At 29.7% G+C, this 21790-nt stretch overlaps 1 protein-coding gene across 1 annotated transcript; it reads right to left on the reverse strand.

Moving 5' to 3' along the window:
• Positions 1 to 19062: 19062 nt before the first annotated feature.
• On the reverse strand, positions 19063 to 19284 carry B0T23DRAFT_317932 (uncharacterized protein; the record flags this gene model as incomplete). The annotated part of the gene is made up of 1 exon (XM_062835038.1): positions 19063 to 19284. A coding segment is annotated over one exon (222 nt), but the record flags the coding sequence as incomplete, so codon positions are not given.
• Positions 19285 to 21790: the final 2506 nt, after the last annotated feature.

Consider the following 21790-nt stretch of genomic DNA (forward strand, 5'->3'; position numbering starts at 1 on the left):
AGAATAGGTTAAATTCTATCGTATTCTCTTTTAGGAATATTATATAAGGGACCGGGTTTAATAAAGGATTGAATTGGAAGATATTGCCCAGGAGTAGGTTAGACTAGTATATTAACTAGATTTCAAATATTAGCCGGAATAGGTTATCCCCTTAATATTTAATGAAGTTATTCTATATTTATCGAATTAATTATAAAGTTAGGAAGGGTAGTGTGAGATGAACTAGCGTATTAATATATAAATAATTTAATCTAATTATATTAATTGTCTAATGAACTATCCTGCTTAAGGTTTATATGCTGCCTGGGTTTTATACCCTAGCGATATAGGTCAGTCCGACATACCTGCCTGCTGGTGGCGCTTGGTTACCCAGGTCGTCCCGACTAGGTTGGTACTACCCGATAGGGTTATCGTCTTATAGTACCCCTTATTAAAAAGATAATCGTTATAGTTACTAGGCTAGTTATATCTATATAGGTATGTAGTTTATAAGGAACAGAAAGCCTACGTGCACCCACCCCAAACCTTCCCATACCTAGTTTCCATAAAAAGTGGATCTGACAGCTGGATGACTCCTGACATCGAAATCCCCGTTTTTACCCGCAAAATTTCGTCTTTTCTATACACGCAACATCAACTCTAACTTGGTCATTTCCTTCACGCTTTTTCACACAATCATTTACACCCATTTTACACCGCCAACTATCGCACGTCACAACACAACACCCCAACGCAACGTACGTAATCTCGCCTAAATTAATTAATTTCAATTATATATAATTACTATTAGTTACATTCAATTACGAATAATTAATTGAAGCGCAGCTGTTATAGTCAGAAAATGAAGTATTTACACGAAGTGAACGAACATAGCGGAACTTCTTTCTAATAGTGCGAGACCCCTGTAAGTTCTTCGTCTTGTAAGTGGTCCGTCAATTCTGTAATCCTTTCTTTGAATTGGTCAATTATTTGAATTATCCGGTCCTTAGATTAGTTAGAAATATTGTAGCCCGTACACTCGATGGGGGTCCCCGGGGGTGTCCCCCGGGTCTTATTTAACCCTAACCCTTCTAATAGGGGTCCCCGGGGGTGTCCCCCGGGTTTCTTTCTCTTAACTCTAGCTCTTTTAATAGGGGGTCCCGGGGGGCGAAGCCCCCTGGTTGGAATAAATAGAAATTAAAAAAAAAGAAGAATTAAGAAAAATTAGGGAGTGAAATTGTTAAAAGAAAATAGGGAGTAAAATCGTTAAAAAAAACCTATAATAATAATAATAATAATAATAATAATAATAATAATAATAATAATAATAATAATAATAATAATAATAATAATAATGATAATAATAATAATAATAATTATAATAATAATAATAATAATAATAATAATAATCTTGTTCCCTATACTATATAACTATAATGCCTTTTTAGCATAGGCTCCTTCTTTAATTCCCTAGAGGGGAAAACCGTACGGCGTTAAGCGCTGCCGGATAAAAACCCCTAATTATATTTCGGTTGTAGATTTCATACCGTTCCTACTTTACTTATAGCTATAATAATTCTTACCTATTGCTATAACGAACTAATTTCGTCTCTCTTACTATTGCGTTATTCTAATACTAAAATAAGAAGAATAATTGGAATAAGATGTAAATCTAGAGCGCCGCCTCCCTTTACCATCCTTCTATTTTAATATTTATTATTCCTTCCTCCGCCCTCTCTCCGCTACCCTATCCTGTTGTCCTATCCGTTACTCTACTTCCCTACCTCTTTATCCTATTTATAGTTACCTCCGCCCCGGCCCTTTATTTCCTACCCCGCAATTCTACCTCTATTTATAACAATATAAAAACCCTTTTCTTTTTTTATATAATCCTCCCTATAGTAACCCTTCTTAATTCCTATCCTCCTTCTACCTTATCATAATTTTATTTAAAATAATTTCCTTTAATTATTATTATCCTAACTTAATTAATTTAATTTCCAATATAGAAGTCTCCTCCTTTAAATTATCCTTTAACCCTATATCCCTAATATATTTAAAGTCTCTAACCCTTGCCCGCTTCCTCTATAATTTTTTTAATTTTATAATTCCCTAAAATTAATATAATTTCCTCCCCCGTCCTTTCAATTTATATATTAACCCGATTAATATTATTCGTAAAATTCCCTACTTATACTATATCCTAAATTTAACTACTTATTCAAAGATTAATAATAGGCTTACCTCCTCTAACGCCTTCTATACGGTTATTGTTAGTAAAATTTATTACGTTTTAACGTCCAATAAATTCTTTATCTTTCTATTCCTTTCCTCGTTATTATCTAACTCCTGTATTATAATTACCGACTCTTAAAATATAATTTATATTTATACCATTAATAAATATATATTAAACGTCCCCGTCGGCCTTTATAACGCCCGCAACGCTATTTAAATAATAATTATTACTATACCATCGGGTAGCTAGCTTAGTTTCAATTAGAGATTAGAGTCCTTCGTTCGTATTACTAACAATTTCGCCAATTACATACATACACGCCTGGAGTATAACGACCTGCCCACTAATATTTGCACTCTTCTATGTGTGTCGTATCTAGTAGTAGCGTTGCTGCTACTCTTACTCGTATAGTCTCCGGTGCTAGTAGTGGTGGTTCTACTCCTGGCAGCCCGGTGGCCGACGATACCCCCGGCCGCCCCGCCCTAAACGAGGATTGGGCTTAATAGTACTGTAAGGTTACTATAAACTAAGCCCGTATAATAGCATTATTCGAATAGTTCCTTATATGTAATTAAGTACTTAATTAGGTAGTATTTCGGTTCTAATTATAATTATAATTTAAATAGTACCTATAGTTAGTATAATTATTCCTTCCTTATCCCTATATTTCATTATTTTAATATTATCAATATTTTATTCCCTTCTTAAGAGTATTTTATAAATTCCTTATACTACTCCTCTTTCAATTCGATTATTAAATAATATTCTTTTAACCTGCCGAATTTTAATACTTAGGAAAGAATCCTCTTAACTTTAATTCTATTATTTAAATATTTTTAGAATTTTTTCTTTATTAGTAACTAATTTTCGGAGTCCGATTAAAAGGGAATATTTATATTAAAGTAATTCAAAACTATATAGGTAAAAGTCTCCTTTTCGAACCCGTATATATAAATAAATCTTAAAATGTTTAATATTTTCCTCCGGTAAAGGAACACCCGAAGGTTAATAACTTTTATCCTAATTTAAATTAGGAGGAAATTCTTTATTTTAATCAATAGGTATAATTCGTCATTTCCGTTTCCTAACGTCTATTATCTCCCCTTCTTTTTCTTTATACTAATTATATATTATTAAATAACTTTTTTCTTACAATTTAAGGGTAAAATTAATAATAGTAAATTTATACGGCCGATTTAATTTAATTATTACCGTTGTTAATTAATAGTTATATTACAATATTTATTTTCAATTCGTTATATCCTCTAACTATTCTTCTTAATCGACGGCTATTAATTCTAGGATTTACAATAATAGTAGTTAAATCCCTAATTCCGAAGGGGGATCTACTACTATTATTAATAATTTCTCTATCAGTACCTACGCTTTAACTTATTAAATTTTGATTATACTACTCTTTGATTTATTAACGGGTAGGCGACCTTTAATCCATTAGATTTAAATATAATTAGTGATTTAGATTATAGTCCCCTATATAAATTCAATTTAATTTATCCTAGCGAACCTCTTTTCGAAAATTCAAACCCTTTTATTAAAATAAAAGTCGAATAGCGGGTAAAAGGTTTCTATTTCTAAATTTTGTATTAATATAGCTTTATACACCCTAATAATAACTTTTAAATATTTAATTCAATATTTTACTAACTTAATTACTATTCTTGGTAATTTCCCATAAATTTCTTTTGATTAGTAAAATGTTAAAGCCTTATATATAATAGTATTATAAATATATTTAATATATATTTCCTTAGCCCGAATATAAGAATAACCTTATATTTTTACTATTAATTTTATAAGTACATTTATTTGAGTCTTTATTTTTTATTTTACTATTTTTATATAAATTTCATAATCAAATTTATAGTCCAGCTAGACCCTTAAGAATTTTATAAATTCTATTAAATAAAGTATTATATCTCCGAATCAAAAAGTTTCCGTTTTTAATACCTTCATCTACGTAAAATGTATTAGCTCCGTCTTATTCGCTTTAAATTCTATACCTTTCGCTTCTACCTATTTCGAATATATCTCCTATACTACTTATAAAGTCCGGTAATTTTCTTCTATAGTATATACTATTATAATAATATTAATATTATTTACAAAGCTATTTATAATTATATTCGGAATTATAATTAATTTTCCGTATAATAGGGTAATGAAAAGAATAAATAGGATAGGGAAGAAGAAGGAATTTTAAGGTATATTTAGAATAATAGTGTAGGGGCGGGATATTTCATTATTAAAAAAAAGGGAACCTCTTCTATTAATAACGAAATTAGCTACCTATTTAATAATCTACGTTGGGAGCTGCATTTCCTATAGGATATATAATAATTACCTATAATTAACTCTATTGAACGCTCCTTTTGAATTGAGGAATATAAAGAATATTACAGCCCAAAACTTCTAAACCATATATACTATATCAATAACTACCCGGATTATGAATTCTATTAAATAACCTACTTAGTTACCTTTTTAACCCTTCAATAGGAAATTGAATTCTTTAGGTACTTATATTAATCTTTTAATAATAAATACTTCGGAGATTTTTCTAACGTAATTGAATAGTAATATAAGTCTCTATACGCCCGCTAGCTTTTATTAGGCGGCGCTTTTTCCGGGTTTTTTAAGGATAATCACTTTTATATTTTTATATTACTATAGAAAATACCTGAATTGGAGGTTAGCGGATGTAAAATACATTATAATTTACTAGAATAATTATTTATATAATTTTGAAAATTCATTTAAATATTAATTAATTCCAGGAGCCTTATTAAATACTATCCGGGAAAGTACATCCTAAATATCCTCTTTAATAACTAATTTACTAATAATTATTAAATTAATACCCTTTAATAATTTAATTTAATTTAATAAATAATTTATAGGGATATCTACCATTGAGAAAAAGTAGTCGGTAAAAACTTTAACCTTACTATTATAATTTCCAATTTCTATTGCCCCTTCGTAGGTTTAAAGGGCTAATAATTTAGGCGGATTTATTAATTAGTAATTTCAGGTCCGGGCTTACCTCTTAAGTAGTTAAAATCGATTCGGGTTCTTTAAAGCCTTTATAACGCCCTTACACTATATAGCCCGCTATACTTTCGCTATTATTTTCTTTTTCCTTATTATAACTTCAATAAAATTCCTTTAATTTAATATAAGTTGATATCCGAACTATATTTACTAAATCTACCGTACTTCCTTTATTACTATTTTATATTTTAATATTCACTAATTTACTCTTCTCCTTCAATTTTCCTTCTAATATAGAATAAATTCTTCTATAAAACTTATAAATTCCCTATTAAATTTCCAAAAAATAAATTTAATATTTTCTATTATATTAATCCTTTTTAGAACTAAAATCCATTCTTCCGCCGCCTCCTTTACTTTTACTATATTTATAAAATTCCAATTATATTCTTCTTCTTTTTCTACTTTTCTATTCCTCTTTCTTAATTAAATTTAAATTTCCTAAAGGTAATAATCCAAGCCGGTTTATTCGTACTACTATATTCCCTAATATTCTCCTACAACCCCGGGTAATAATTATATATAATTAATTATCCCATCCCTTTCTCCTTATATTGTATTTCCAAATTTTATTAATTCGCTATAGGGGGTAAATAAATTGGATTTCTAATATTATACCTATATAAGGAAGTATATTACCCCTAAATCAACCCGATTCTTTAAATTCTAATTGGAATAATAGAGGTTAAAATCCCTAATTATAATTTAATTTCCCGCTAGGGGGCTAATTTTAAGGAATTCGAGAAATAGCAATTCGTACTAGTATTTTAACATTCTTTATATCAAAATAGGGGAGTAAATAGAATAAATAATTATTGAATTCCTTTAATTTTTAAATATTACTATAACCTAGTCTTTCCTAAATTAGAAATTTAAATCTTTCAAATCCTATTTTTTATTTATATATATTACTACCCTTCTTCCCTCTAAATAATTAACCCTAAAATACCTCCCGTTTTTCGAATAATAAATATTACTATTCAAATTCCTACCCAATTCCTAAATTACTATAATATTATAGGTTTCCTCTTATGTAAGTAGAAGTTTCCCTTCCTTATATAATTTCCCTATATTCTAATAAAATATTTTTAGTTGGACTATTAATTACTCTAGGATAGGGTTCCTTCTAATTTTATAATAAAGGATAAAAATATTACTTCCCTAGAGGGGGCTATAATTATATAAATATTATTACCGCTCTACATTTAATTCCCCCTTATATTTTACAAATATAAATAATAAATATTAATTAAACCTTATAAAGTTAAAGGTTTTAATTAGGAAATTTAATTAACGATCTTCTTTAACTATCCTCTCTTTCCACCTCCTATAAATTATCTCTCTAAAGTAGTAATAATACGGGAATTGGGAAGGATATTTAGTAAGATACCTTCGTTTATAAATTCTATTATTAATTTTAATATCTTCCAAATAGGGTTCTTACAGGAGGCGAATACCTATAGCCTTTTAATATATATAATAAATACCTTTGTAATATTTTTTTTAAAAAATAGAATATTTTTTATAATTATAAACAAAATATCCCTTCTTCCTATACAATTTATAATAAATAAATAATTAATCTTCGTTAAATAAATAACTTATGTCGCCGAAGTAATTTCCTCTATATTTAACTTCGTTATATTAGGCGTAAATACCTTCCTAGCGATAGAACCTTACTATATTTCTAATTCTCTAATATCTATAATATTATTAAATATTACTTGAAGTTTAAATATCACAGGGTAACCGTAGCTATGACATTGAGTATATATGCGTGCATTCCGTCATTCTATTCCAGATAGAATTACCGTCCATCTTTTACCTTTTGGTGGAGGCTTGGTGTAACGGTGTTGGCATTGCACGCCTAACCCCGTCACATTAAAATAGTTCGTACGGATATACGCTACTATCTTAAAGGAAAAGGTTATCCTAAAGGAAGTATACCGCTAACGTAGTAACAACTTCTATTAGGAATAAACTTCTATTTTTTCTATTCTCTTTTATAGCCGAATTTTAATAATAGCTACCTTTATATTTCCTTCCTCCGCTATTCTTATTGAAATTTCTACTATTATATAATTATTAATACTAATCTAGGGTACGCTTTAGACTAATACGCCTATAATACTTATAATAATAAAAATATCCGGACTAAAAATTTCTTTACCCTATATTTAGTTTTATTAATATTAATTATATATAGATTTCTTAAATATAATGATATAATCTCTAATTATTAATATTCTAATAATTGTACGGATTATTAAACCGGGTTTTTTCTTACCCAAATTTATAATTAAGGTTATCTTTATATTTTCGTTTGAGTAGTTTATAAATTCGGCGGCTGTCACGGGGCAAGGCGATACTGAATGTATGGGGTAGAATATAACTTGTGTAATTGTATAAGGAAGAAGGGAAATTATGGAATTTGTGCGTGGCGGCTTATTCTATATAGGCGAGGATGAGCCGCATCCTTAGTATATATGACCGGAGCCTCCGGGAGCGTGTAGCTAATTAGGGGGCCCGCGTGGACTTAGTAGCCGCTGTAGCGGTAGTAAAGTTGAACGGGTTAGTTAATTAGAGAGCGTATATTAATTGGCAATTATAGCCGTAGTAATACCGCAATTAGATAATAGTTATAGGCTAGTCTTATAATATTACTCCGGGTTTAAAATACCCTCGGGCGTTGAAATATATAGAAGAAAAATTATTAATCCTCCTCCTTTAGGGATTCGAGGCTCTCTATTATTAAATTTATAACCTTTTCAAGGGTATCCGTTACTAGTACTACGTATCGGGGCGACTATCTTATAATTAGTACTATTATTAATAGTCCTAATCTTACGTTGCCGTAGGTTTTATTTAAGTTATAGGCGGCATATTCGTATTTCTTCTTTACAGCGGACTATTATAGGGGGATTAACAATTTTGGGTTATTAGCGTAAAATTCGCGGAGGATATTAAGATAATATTCTACGTTACTAACCGGCTCTTAAATTGGTACGTAAGGTTTGTTTTAAATAATATAGTATTCCTATTTATTATTTTCGAAATAATAAGTATCAATCCCCTCGAAGGACTATTCGATAATATTTTCAACGTTATTTATATACTTTATTACCCTCCTTTAATTAGCCCGGACGTCTTATATACTATCTTATCCTAATATACCTATTTTTATTCATAGTTTTACTATATTAATATAGAAAGTACGTCCGTACTCTATATTTAATAATAGGTTGAATATAATCCGGTAATTATTGGTTATAGTTATTTCGAAAGGCCCTTCCTATAGAGGCGATAATTTTACTTAGGGGTAGCCGATAGTGAGGTTTGTAGCATTAAAAAGTATTTTATTCCCGGGGTAATACTACGGTATATTAAATTAATAATTATTAATACTTTCCTCGTAGTATACTTACGTACGTTTCGCTATTACTATAATTTTATTAAGGACTTTCTTAAACTATTCGGTAATTTCGCTAGTTTTAAAATATTTTATATATTATAAGTCCGAGAGTCTAGGGGGGTAAAGTTGTATTAATTTGACGCTTATTTATAGATAGAAATTATAATTAACGAAGAAAGGAGATATGCCCATTAAATCCGACTTTATATTATTATTTACAAATTTAATAAAAAGTAGTTAATTAGTTTAATTATTTTAAACCTAATTTACATAGGTACGAAGGTAGCGTTCTATTTTTACATTAATACGTTCTACTTACTCGTTAGTTTATTAATAGAAAATTAAGGAGGGTTGTAATACAATACTTAGCCTCGCAGATAGTATTCTTTAGAGTTACAATACGAATTAGGAACCTTTATTTGATATAATAGTATTAGGTAGGCTATAGAGAGTAAAGATTTTATTTATAAAATGTTTAATAAATTCGTCGGTTATTAGTATTTCTACTAGGATATAGTACTGTATTTTAGTTAATTCGTTAATAATAATAGTAATATATTTAAATTCCCGGCCCCTTCTCTTATACGGAGTTATAAGCGTAATATAATTTATAGTAATGTCCTTCTATAGGACGAACGGTATTAGTAACGGTTTTAAAAGGTTTATTAGGGAAAGATAAAAATGTTTTGTCTTTGTATATTATAAGTATACTTTATAATATAGTTATATTACTTTATTTATACCCGGTTAATAAAAGGACCTATTTAGTATTGCGTACGTTTTATTTCGTCTTTAATAGTTTATTAGCGTAGATTCGTAATAGCATTAGATTAATTATAATTAAAGGACGGTATTAGAGGGGTCTAGGATGATTGTCGAGTATTTGTATATTCGTCCTTTAATGATATAGTATTTAGCGAATATTATTTTTTTTTATTTTATATTAAATAGTTTTGGGCTACTTATAGCGGTCTAGGTCGTTAATAGCAGCGATAATATTCTAATAAAATACGGAGCCGTAGTAATTAGCTTTGACTAATTTATCGGAGGATATTTCTTCGGCGTTAAATTCGTAAAAAGCGATATAATTTATAAATACGGACGGGTCGAGGAGGGTTTTATTCCTAATTAATAATTAGTTATTATTTATATTACTAAGTATATTTTCCGGTTTATAATTGAATATATCGGACTATATTTTGAGGGTGTTCGGTCGATATTTAATAGTGAAATTAAATTGGGAAAGGAAGTACAATTAACGTATATATTAGGGCGTAAGTTTTTTATTCGTTATAAAAGTTTATAAATTCTGATAATCTATTAAAATTTTAAAATTATTTTAGGCGCTTTGGAGCTCCGGGGATTACTCTTCGAATACTTTAATAATAATTAATAGTTCTTTATTATAAATACTATAATTATATTCAACTACGGAATACTTTCAGGAAAAGTAGGCCACTAGGTAGAAGACCCCTTTATTATCGTATTATAATAGTATACCGTTTAATACCTAATTTAAGGTATTTATTTCTACGATTATTAATTTTAATTAATCGAAAATTTTAAAAACCGGTCCTATAATAAACACTTTTTTTATTTCCTCGAAAACCGTTTATTAGGCGTCGTCCTAAACCTATATAGCTAATTTTTGAATTAAATTGTATAAGGGGGCTACAATAATAGAGAAACGGTCGATAAAACGCTTATGGAAATTTATAAAGCCTAAGAAATATTAGAGCTGCCACTTCAATTACAATACTTTTTATTCAGTAATGGCCTTTACTTTCTCTAAGTCTATTTTAATACTGCTCGGCGAAATAATTAGCCTAATGTACTTAGTATATTTTATATGGAATTTACACTTATCGATATTCAACTAAAGGTTTGCGTCGATTATACGCCTAAATACCTTATTTATATATATTATATACTTAATTTCATTTTTAGAATATATTAAAATATTATTAAGGTAGGTGGTAGTATAAATATTTAAAATATTATATAATATATTATTGATATAACTCTAGAAAGTTCCTAGGGCGTCCTAGAAATTGAAAAGTAAAATAAAGGATTTATAAAGACCGAACTTTATAATAAAAGCAGTAAATTATTCGTAGCCCTTTTGGATACGGATACGGTTAAATACTAAAATAATATTGAACTTCATAAAGATTTTAGCACAATAAATTATATTTAATATCTCTTTAATAAACGGGAAGGGGTAATAAATTTTTAAAATTACATTATGAATATTACGGTAATTAATATAAATGCGGATTCCGCCTCCTAGCTTCTTAATTAGTAATAACAGCGAGGTTACTACTAATTGGGAGGGCCGGATAAACCCCTTCCAAAATTGGTTATTAGTTTATTTTTTAATAATAAAAGTTTTTATTAGGGATATCATTTAGTAATAAGTATTGGGGGGCCGTTTTTTTAAAGCAAATTTGATTTTATAGTTATAAGCGTGTGAAGGGGGAAGTTCCTTAACGTTCCGGTTATGGAAAGCTTTGATCCTATTTTAGTATTTTTATAGGAGTTTAGCCTTAATTTCCTCGTTAATTTTAGCCGGATAGTCCGCTTTTTTATAGAACTTTTATACGTCCTTCTTAATAATTTTAATTAGGATAGTTTCGTAGACCGTTATATTCTCGTTTAAACGTTTTAAGAGAATTATAATAGTAGCTACAATTATAGTTCGTAGTTCGTCGGGCTTTATATTTCTTATATAAGTATTAATAAACCTATAGAGGCATTCGAGGAATTTAATTTTATATTATTATCCTTGCCTAGCGTAAATACCCTTTATTATATATTTTATAAAATTATTAGCCGGCCTACTTTCGTAGAGGGTTACAAGCTTCTCGAGCTCTATATAGTTTGTAAGGTATAGCTGTAAATTCTTTCGTTTATATAGTTAATTAAATATTGCGGTGTTAATATTTGCGATATTCGTAGGGTTGACCTACCCTATATTAGCCGACGGACGGATTTTAGTAATTATGTTTATAAATAGGGAACCGCCCTCGTACTATAGTTTTAATTTGGGTAGTAGAAGGTTAATAGGGTTATTATTTTCGGATGGTAAGGCGGCTATCTATGAAAAACCTATTACCGATTATTATACTTTGTAAGAGAGTAGCGTTCGGAGGGCCGGTAAAGGGTTTTTCGTTCTTCCTAGGCGGCCGGAAAATACTATCATTATTTTTTTAGTATCGGTGGCCGGTCGGGTTATATAGTTCCTAGTTCTAGTCGAGGGCGAGAAGCTTATTATATTCTTTTAATTAGACTTCCCGGGTTCGGCGGCCTTATTGGGCCTATAATAAGGCGCGGCGGCGATAATTATATATTTCTTATCCGGCTCTATTAGCCTAATAGTTTTACTGGATTTATGATAGGGCGTCCTATATATTATAACCTCGGCCTTATTATTTTAGGTTCCTCCCGATCGGCCTTTTATACCTTTTATAATTCTATTAGGTTATTAATCGGGCTCCTAATATTATTCGAGCTTCCCGGCCCCGATAACAATATTAATAGGAGTTTTATACGTCTTTTTAATATAATTGACTATTTCCGTCTAAGGTTTTGGGGGATTTATAGGGGGAGTAGCCTATTGGAATTAGATTTAGATAATAGGTTGTAATAGGTTATTTAGGGGCTTCGAAATTAAATTAAATAATATGGCGCCCAAAATACTCTTCGATGGTAATTATTTTCGGAAATTAAAGGTTAAAGGAGAGGTCTTCGTCCTTATAATATAATGATTTATTTTCGTTTGAAGTTTTAAGAAAGTAAGGCTATTATTATTTACTATATTATTTTGCAGATTATTGGTATAGTAATATTAGGGAAGGAAGGAGTAGTAGTTAATACTTAGTATGATTTTTAGAGTAGCCGGTAGGTTAGTAGGGAAGTATTTAACGTTATATTTATTAGAGAACGTAATTTTTCTATTACTCGTCAGGTCTACAAAATCGACCGTCAGACTAGTGGGCGAGCCACTAGTTAGGGACATTGATTCGTATATGGACATTGATTCGTACCGCGCGAGTGACTTTCACTAGCTAGTAAAAGCCCTTAGCGCTAAGGTCCTCCACACTAAACCGATCAGCTGGTCTTCCTACATGTGTACATGGTTTAACTGTATTTCATCCCTCCTAATTGAATGCCCAATGCATGCACACCATATACCTTCTCGATATAAGGATCCGGTACGAATCAATGTCCATATACGAATTAATGTCCCTGACTAGTGGCTCGCCCACTAGTCTGACGGTCGATTTTGTAAACCTGACGAGTAGTATATAAAATAAACGATTTATAGTATTTTAATTAAAGTAGGTTTAAAATTACCGGGTGAATTAGGGAGAGGTTATGTACTAGGAAGGTAATGTTTTTTATATAATGCCTAATAAGGGGGTTCGTAGTTAACCCTTTAGTAATAAAGCCTTTTATAATACTATTAGTTAATATAAATTTTTTGGGCCGAACGAATTTAAAAGTAGCGAGGCTATTTCATTTTACGAAAGTATAATTTAGGAAAGTAAGGGTTGAATAGTTATTATTTACGAATATATTATATAATATTTCATACAATCTAAATAGGAAATAAAAAAAAAGAGTATTAAAATTTAAGTAAAATTATTTAGTAAGTTAATAACGACCGTCTTTAGTATTTCGGTACTACCCCGGGGCTTCTCTTATATAGGATTTCATTACTTTTATAGGCGATTATTTATAGAGTTTAATTATTTCCCTAACTATTAGCATCTAATACGTTATATTTATCCTTATTACCTTCGCCTCCTTTAGCGCTTATAGTACGGAGGTTAGTATTATTATAACTTTACTAGCCGGGGGAGGGTCGGCTAGCCTTAGAGTAGGAATTGCGCCCTCCGCGGCCGTTATAGCCTCTATAGCCTCGGTAATTACAATTTTTGCGAAGGCCGGTAAATTGCGGGGGTTTGCTACTATAATCGATGCTATTCTTATAGTTATATATAATATGGCTATCCTAGCCGTATTTTTTATAAAGGCTTTCCTTTATTCGTTAATTAATAACGTTAAAATAAATGGCCTAGGATATATAAATTACATTGAGGTCTATAGTATTACCGTCCTAATTAATAGTACGATCTTTAGAATTATTTCTTCCTCTAGTAGAATTATTATTATTATTATTCCCACTAAATCTACTAATCTATAACTAATTGACTTTAATACAATATTCGTCGTCCTTTAAATAATATACTAAATCCTTATAGAAAGATAATTATCCTGCGAAATCGTTATTTCCTAGGTATTAACATTAACTAGAAATTATTGTACGGAGTTTGGTGGAGATTTTATTCTGGAAGTAATAAATCTTTATAGTTTTATTGAATTAGTAATAATCAGCCGTTTTAACGAACTTTGTTTTAAAATTAGTAAAATATTTATTACCCTATTTAAATTCGTTAAAGTACTACGTAGTATCGAATTTTAGGTTAATATTATTATAGTAAGAGTCTAGGAACTTAATAAATTCTCTACTAATTTACTATTTTTACTTATTAAATACGTTAGGTTCGAGTAAAATAGTTATTAAATCCTTCTTAAGGGTGACAATTACTTTAAAGTTTAATAAATAATTAGTAAAGAGGATTTTAGTATATTCGTTAGGGAAGTGGAAGTAGTCTAGCTCCTATACTATAAAGATCTGTCACGGGGCGCGAGCAAGCACTAAGCTAAGACTTTGATTGTTGTACGAAGGACAGGAAGAGAATCCTGTGCGCGCACGAGAACTATGTAGGGCACGCTGTGGGGGCCCGGTACACGGACCACAGCACGTGTGCACGTGGCTGCACGTAACTGCTGTACTGCACCCAGACAGCTGTAAGCTGGCTGCACTACTGCAGTGCAGCACCCATCTATATACAGGAACATGGCAGCAATGCCTGTGACTGATCTCACTTTTTTAAATAATATACGCTTTATTACGTAGAATAGGGTTCTTTTAATGAGTTATGAATAGGTTTAAGTCAGAGAATAGCGTTTTCTTAAAGACAATTGCAATTTTAAAAGGAGCCTTAGTAGTACTAATTATATAGGTAATCCCCGAATTATTTCTTAAAGAGCTTCCGCTTCCTACGCTTAATCCTCCACTAGTACGGCTATTTTTATTGTTATTTATACTTTAATTAGCTATGATAATATTCAATTCTACTAAACCGTTATCGAGGTTTATCTTAACCTCTTTATTCTTAATTCTTTTTATATAGAGTAAACTTTCGAATTCTATAAGTTAGTTCGCAAAATTATTGTTAAAAAGGTTAAGTATTTAAACTATTTAAATAATTAAGGAAATAACGGAAAGGAAGGTACTATTATCTATTAGGATAGTAGTATTAATAAGGGATTTTCTAAGGGTTTGGAGGGGTTTGGACTTATCTTTTATAATAATATTAATAAAATATTCAATAGTATAATTATATAGTACGCTTTCTAATACAATTAAATAAACATTTTTATTTATCGGCGGATTAGAATTCTTAGGTTTATTATTTTAAGGAGTATTTAGAACGTCGATATCCTTATTTAATACTTCTAGGAAGGTATTTTCCTCGGTAATAATAATATTATTATTAAGAATTATAGGCTCTACTGAATTTAGTAGGTTGTAGGGTTTTTAGCGATTAATAGCGTTGTAAAATAGTATTAAAATACGTACTTCCTTCTTATAGTAAAGTACGTTCGTAGTATAATAGTAAGGTGTAATTAATTATTACGGGGTAAGGCGATATTAAACGTATGGAGTAGAATATAATTTGTGTAATTGTATAAGGAAGAAGGGAAACTATAGAATTTGTGCGTAGCGGTTCATTCTATATAGGCGAGGATGAACTATATTTTTGGTATACGTAACCGGAGCCTCCGGGAGTATATAGCTAATTAGGGGGCCCGCGTAGACCTAGTAGCCGTTGTAGTAGTAGTAAGGCTAAATAGGTCAACCAATTAGAGAACGCGCATCAACCAGCAACTATAACCGTAGTAATGCCGCGACCAGATAACAGTCACAGGCTCGCCCTATAATAGCGGCAATCGTTACTCCTTTAATTATAAATTACGATTCGAAGTTAGAAGGGGTAAATTTTTTAATAATAATAGTAGGTAGTTATTAGAGGGTAGTATTAATTTTGTTCGGAATAACTTTCGCTATAATATTGGTCTAATACTTCGGTACTTTTTAAATACCTTTTTTAATTTCCTTCAGAACATCCTTCTTCAAGTTATCAAAATCCTTTTTAGTAATAAATTAGTTGGTTCCAACCTTATTAGCCTTAGGTCGCGGGGACCTACTTTTTTCAATACGTACCTTCGCGAATTTGAAAAGTAATTTTCGAACTTAGCATCGGTCCTCGGTTAAAATAGTATTATAGTCCGCAAATTTATTCACTTTAATAATAAATATCTTTAATCTTTTATTATTTCCTCCCGTTTTTTCTAAAATCTTCGCAGTAAATATAATTTTAAGGTCGTTATAAATTAAAATTTCCATAAACGGGTTATAAATACTATTTTGAACTTATAAGTACTGCTATCGATAATTATCGGTAACGACGATGTAACGCTATAACTATATTCGTTGTAGGATATTATAAAGGATATAAACGACCCTCCTAAATCGATTGCCGTTATTAATTTTCGCTTTGGAGCACTCCTCGACCAGAAATCGGCGTTCCCTTTTTTTATAATTAAATAATCTTATTAATAATTAAAGCTGGTAATTATAATTATTACTATACCTTTAATAAAACTATTAAACTATAATAAATTATTTAATAATAGGGTAATAATTAAGCCCTATTTAAGGATATATTCAAAAGACTATAGAATAATTAACCTACTCAAAACGACGCCAAAACCGGAAACGCCGATTTCTAGTCGAGGAGTGCTCCAAAACGGAAACTAACAACGGCAATCGATTTAGGAGGGTCGTTTATATCCCTTACAATATCCTGCAATAAGCGTAATAATAGCGTTATATTATCGTTACTAATAATTATCGATAGCGGTATTCGTAAGTTTAAAGATAGCGTCTACAACCCGCTCGCGGAAATCTCAATATATAACGACCCTGAAGCCGTATTTACTACGAAGACTTCGGAAAAAACGGCAAAAGATAATAAAATACTAAAAATATCTATTATTAAAATAAATAAATTTGTAAATTATAATATTATTTCGACCGAGGATTAACGTTAGGTTTAAGAATTATTTTTCGAATTTATAAAGGTACGTATTAAGAAAAATGGGTCTTTGTGATTTAAGGTTAATAAAGTTAGAACTGATTAATTTATTACTAAAAAGGATTTTAATAACCTAAAAAAGGATATTCTAAAGGAGATTAAAAAAAGCGTTTAAAAAGTACTAAAATATTAAATTAATATTATAATAAAAGCCGTCCTAAGTAAAATTAGTACTACCCTCTAATCACTACCTACTATTATTATTAAAAAATCTACCCCTTCTAACTTCGAATCGTAATTTATAATTAAAGGAATAATAATTACTACCGAATTTATAAACCGCTCGAATAAAAATACAAAAACAACCCTAATTATAAATTTACATAAGAAGGAACTTAATTTAATAATCCGTATAGTTATTAGAATATTAATAGTTAGAGACTATATAATTATATTTAATAAATCTATATATAATTAATACTAATAAAATTAAATATACGCTAAAGAAATCTTTAGTCTAAATACCTTTATTCTTATAAATATTGTAGGCGTACTAGTCCGAGGTATACCCTAAATTAATATCAACAATCATATTATAATAGAAACCCTAATAAAAAGAGCGAAGGAAGGAAATACGAAGGTAATTATTATTAGAATTCGGCTATAGAAGAAAAGGGACGGAGAGAATAAAGGTCTATTCCTTATAGAAATCGCTATTATATTAATGGTATACTTCCTTTAAAATAATCTTTCTCTCTAGAATAGTAGTATATATCCGTACGAACTATTCTAAACCTTAAATAACGTCTAATAATACTATAAATATTAGGGAATTGAATATAAAATAGTTCTCAGACACCGGTGCGATGCTGGATCCTCAGCTCAAGTAATGCCCGGTGTATATTGAAGCGTGCTTTAGATCCACATTACGTAAGCCAGTAGAATCCATATGCCAAGAGATGCCAAGACGGAAAGTACGGGAAGGCTCTTGGCAATTCGAATTCGCACTTAGGGGCACAATACTAACCAAAACATTACTAGATCTAACCCCTTCCGCGAATCTTTCTATTATTTTGCCTATAAACCCAACTAGACTTAGCAAATATACTTAAAACGCTCCAATTAAGCAATATAATCAACTTCTAACTACCTTACTATCACTAACCCTACCGGGAGTACTATAGGGACGCCCGTAGTATAGCGGTTAAGGGGACGCCCGTAACTACTACTAGTATAAGTCTAGAGAGTTCGTACGTTTAATTCCCTGCTTGTGCCTTATTTCTTCTTTAAACGCTCAGTTATTATACTACTAACCTCTCTCAAATCCTTCTCATCTTCCAATCTTCTAGTATTAACTATATATAGGCCGTTTCCGGGGAAACAGGAGATGTAAGACCGCCGTAAAACGTACTATCTCTCGGTACTATTAACGGTTGCTCTAAAAAAGGGTATACCATAAGGTATTCGACTAGGGTACGCGGAATAAGTCAAGCTAAACTCCTTTCTTTTTTTTTTTTTTTTTTTTTTTTTTCTCGTTATATCTCTAAACTAATAGTAAGAATTAGCTACCTAAATTCTAAGTTAGAATAATCTAAATTATAATTAATAATAAAGGTAACGTACTACTTTGAATGGATAGGAAAATAAAGGTTAGGGGCAACCGTAATTTTCTTCTTTTTATGAAGAAGGTTATTTTTGGCTAGTAATACCGTTTTGGTACTAACCTAACCTCTAGTAGTGGTACATTGGCGCTTAATAGTAAGCAAGTTACAACGCTCCTCTTCTTCTTTTAATATATTATTAAAGCACTGCTCGAATTCGAAATTATTGTTTTTAAATATAATTAATATAGTAGCGCTAGGGGTTAATAGTTAATAGTTGATAATTAATAATTAATAATTAATAACTAATAAAAGTAATAAAAATTCGAATATAAAAGAAAGAGGGAGAAGGAAAGGGAAAGGGAGAGGAAGGAGAGAAAGAGAAAGAATTTAAATATTAGATATAAAATGAAATAGAAGGAGTAACTATAAATATAGTCAATAGAAAGTACGCTTGAAAATATTATTTATATTATATTTATCTAAGGTTGAATTGGAAGTAGTAATACCGGATGCCCGGAATCTTAGTATTTAAATACTTAAGACTAGAAATTTCTCTAGTAATCTCCTTACTTTATTAATTGCTTTCATAACAAATATATAGTTAAATATTATGCGTAGAGCGCTCAAATCGAAAGGAGTATCAAATATAAGGCCTTGTAAAGTCTTGACTCTACTACACGCCACATATGTAAGTCCAACTTGAAAGTCCCTCTTTAAAATATCTAATATAGCTATATTAAGGGTAGAACCTTATGCTTTATATACTATAATAGTATATATAATAACTAAAGGAAATTATATTCTCGTATACTAGGTATTTCGGTGAGACTTAAATTTTCGCTTAATTTAGAAGATAGGAACGATATTGCAGAAACGATTTTGGTCTTCTTAATTAAGGAAGCAAGAAAGCCTAATATACCGATCAAATTTAACGAGTATAATAAATAGATTACCGTAAGGGTATTATTCGTTAATAACATCTTAATTAGGAAGGTTAGAATCCTATACAATATTGAAAATAGTACCTAAAGCACCGTTAATTAAGCTAACCTTAGTCCAAAGATTCTTAATAAGTATAACCCTACTACCTATTATCAATAGGAGCTCGAATTATAGATTATTAACATTAGTAGGATCCACATCTTTAGTACTAAGGCCAGCGTATTCAATAGGGAAAATAAAATATAATTGATTCAATACTTCCATATACTAAATATTATACACTACAACGTCTTTACGCTTAGGGTAAATACGTAAAGCATTAACAAATTTAATTTACTCATTTAGTAGTAGCCTTAACTATATTCGAGAATAAAGTAATTCCCAATATTATCGAATAAACTAATTACTTCGTAATCCTTCGAACGGCGCCCTAAATCCAATTTAATCATTACCCTATTGCCATATAATTTACTATAATTCAATAATCTTATTAAAGGTATAGTAATATATACGACCGATAGCCTCAATAGTAGGTAAAATTTACTAATCATAAAATAACAATTTCTATCTAACTAGGGGTAATTAATAAAAATTACTAAGTAGAAGAATACTTCTACTACCGAATAATTGGTTCTAAGATTTAGGGAAGGCCTAATATAGTCTTTAATTAATAAAATTGAGAGTTCGAAGTCCTAACATAAACTTTTTATTAATAATAAAGTAATAATACAGCCATAATTAACATTAAAATTAGGTTAGATCAATACTTTCCAATACTACAATAGCTACCTCAAAATCGTTTTAATTAATATTCTTAGGAGTAATAGGGAATTTAAACAAAAAATACAAAGTTTAACTATTAATACTATTAGCTACTACCCCCGTTGGAGCATATTTAACAATTAGTAAAGTCTTATTATATACTATAACTATCTATTCGAATTTGAATAATAATACCTTAATAAGAAAAGACTTTCTAATACTTCTGTAACTATTAACCTATAAAAGTAAAAGTAGGATTTATAAATACTACTAAATATTATTATTATAATTAAAAATAGACTAATAATAACGAACAAACTAGTCAAAAATAACCTTTTATTCCGCATTGAAATTTTAAATAGCCTGCGATACAAGAGTAGGAATATCGGCTACTAACTATAAATTATTAACTTTTATATTCTTCTAATAATCCCATCGCAACTCTAGCAAATCTTAATAACCTAAATAATTATACCAATTATATAAAATATTTTAATTATAATGACCGAATATACCAAAGTCGCCGTTATCTTCAACTCATTAATAATAAGGAAGATCTCTAACTAAAACTTGCCATAACTCTCTCTACCTTTCCTATTCGGCAGGGGGTTCAAAATCGTCATCAGGTTCGCCATTAGGTATACTACCGTAGTAATTATAAGGGTGATCCAAATCCCTAATATAAACCTCTATACAAATTAAATGTATATTAGAATAAATCTCTAACTCTTCCCGAACTCCATCCCGGTTTATAATACCAAACAATTCAATATAAGTACGATAGGGATAATATAATATTAATTTAACTTTACACCAATCTTCGTTTTAATTATCATCCTCAAATTTATAAATTAGGTAGTAATTTAATACCTTCTTCTTAGCCCGGCCTCTAAAACATTAATTATTAGCAATATCGAACCGAATTAGCTACTCAAAATAATTAATATTCTCGAAGTTATTGGGGCGAAATAAATACTTAATATACTAAATACAAATCTAGATTTACTAACCTTATCTAATAAGCATTCCCAGTCCAAGAAATCTATTTAAATTACGGTAATCTATATTAATAATAATTCAAATACTCTATTCTAGAAGTAAGCCAAATAGTAAATAACTAATTTCTTAAACAGACTAATCTCGTTTAATAATAAATTAATTCATTATTTTTATAGCAAAAGAAACAATATAATTATTAGAAGCAATATAAGGTACAATCTATTAAGTAATCTCTTTGAAAAGTCTAAATTGCTTTTCTACTTTTAAATAATATTTAGCGATATAATTAATAATAGCGTTATAACTAGTATAAGGCTATAGATCCGTATTTATATACCATCCAATAGTAACTATCCGGTTATAATTGTTCATATAATTATTATTTCTTTCCCCATTATATAACTAATACTTTAGGTTAAAATTTTATATAAAATATAGATCAGGATAATGATTTTTTAGAAAGTAGAAACGATAAATCTTAAGAATACAATTATTAAACTAAAGAGTACCCTAATTAAATCGTTTAATTCGAAAATAATAATCATTTATATAC

The sequence above is a fragment of the Neurospora hispaniola genome, assembly GCF_033458365.1.
Source record: "Neurospora hispaniola strain FGSC 10403 chromosome Unknown B0T23scaffold_5, whole genome shotgun sequence".
Classification (NCBI taxonomy): domain Eukaryota; kingdom Fungi; phylum Ascomycota; class Sordariomycetes; order Sordariales; family Sordariaceae; genus Neurospora; species Neurospora hispaniola.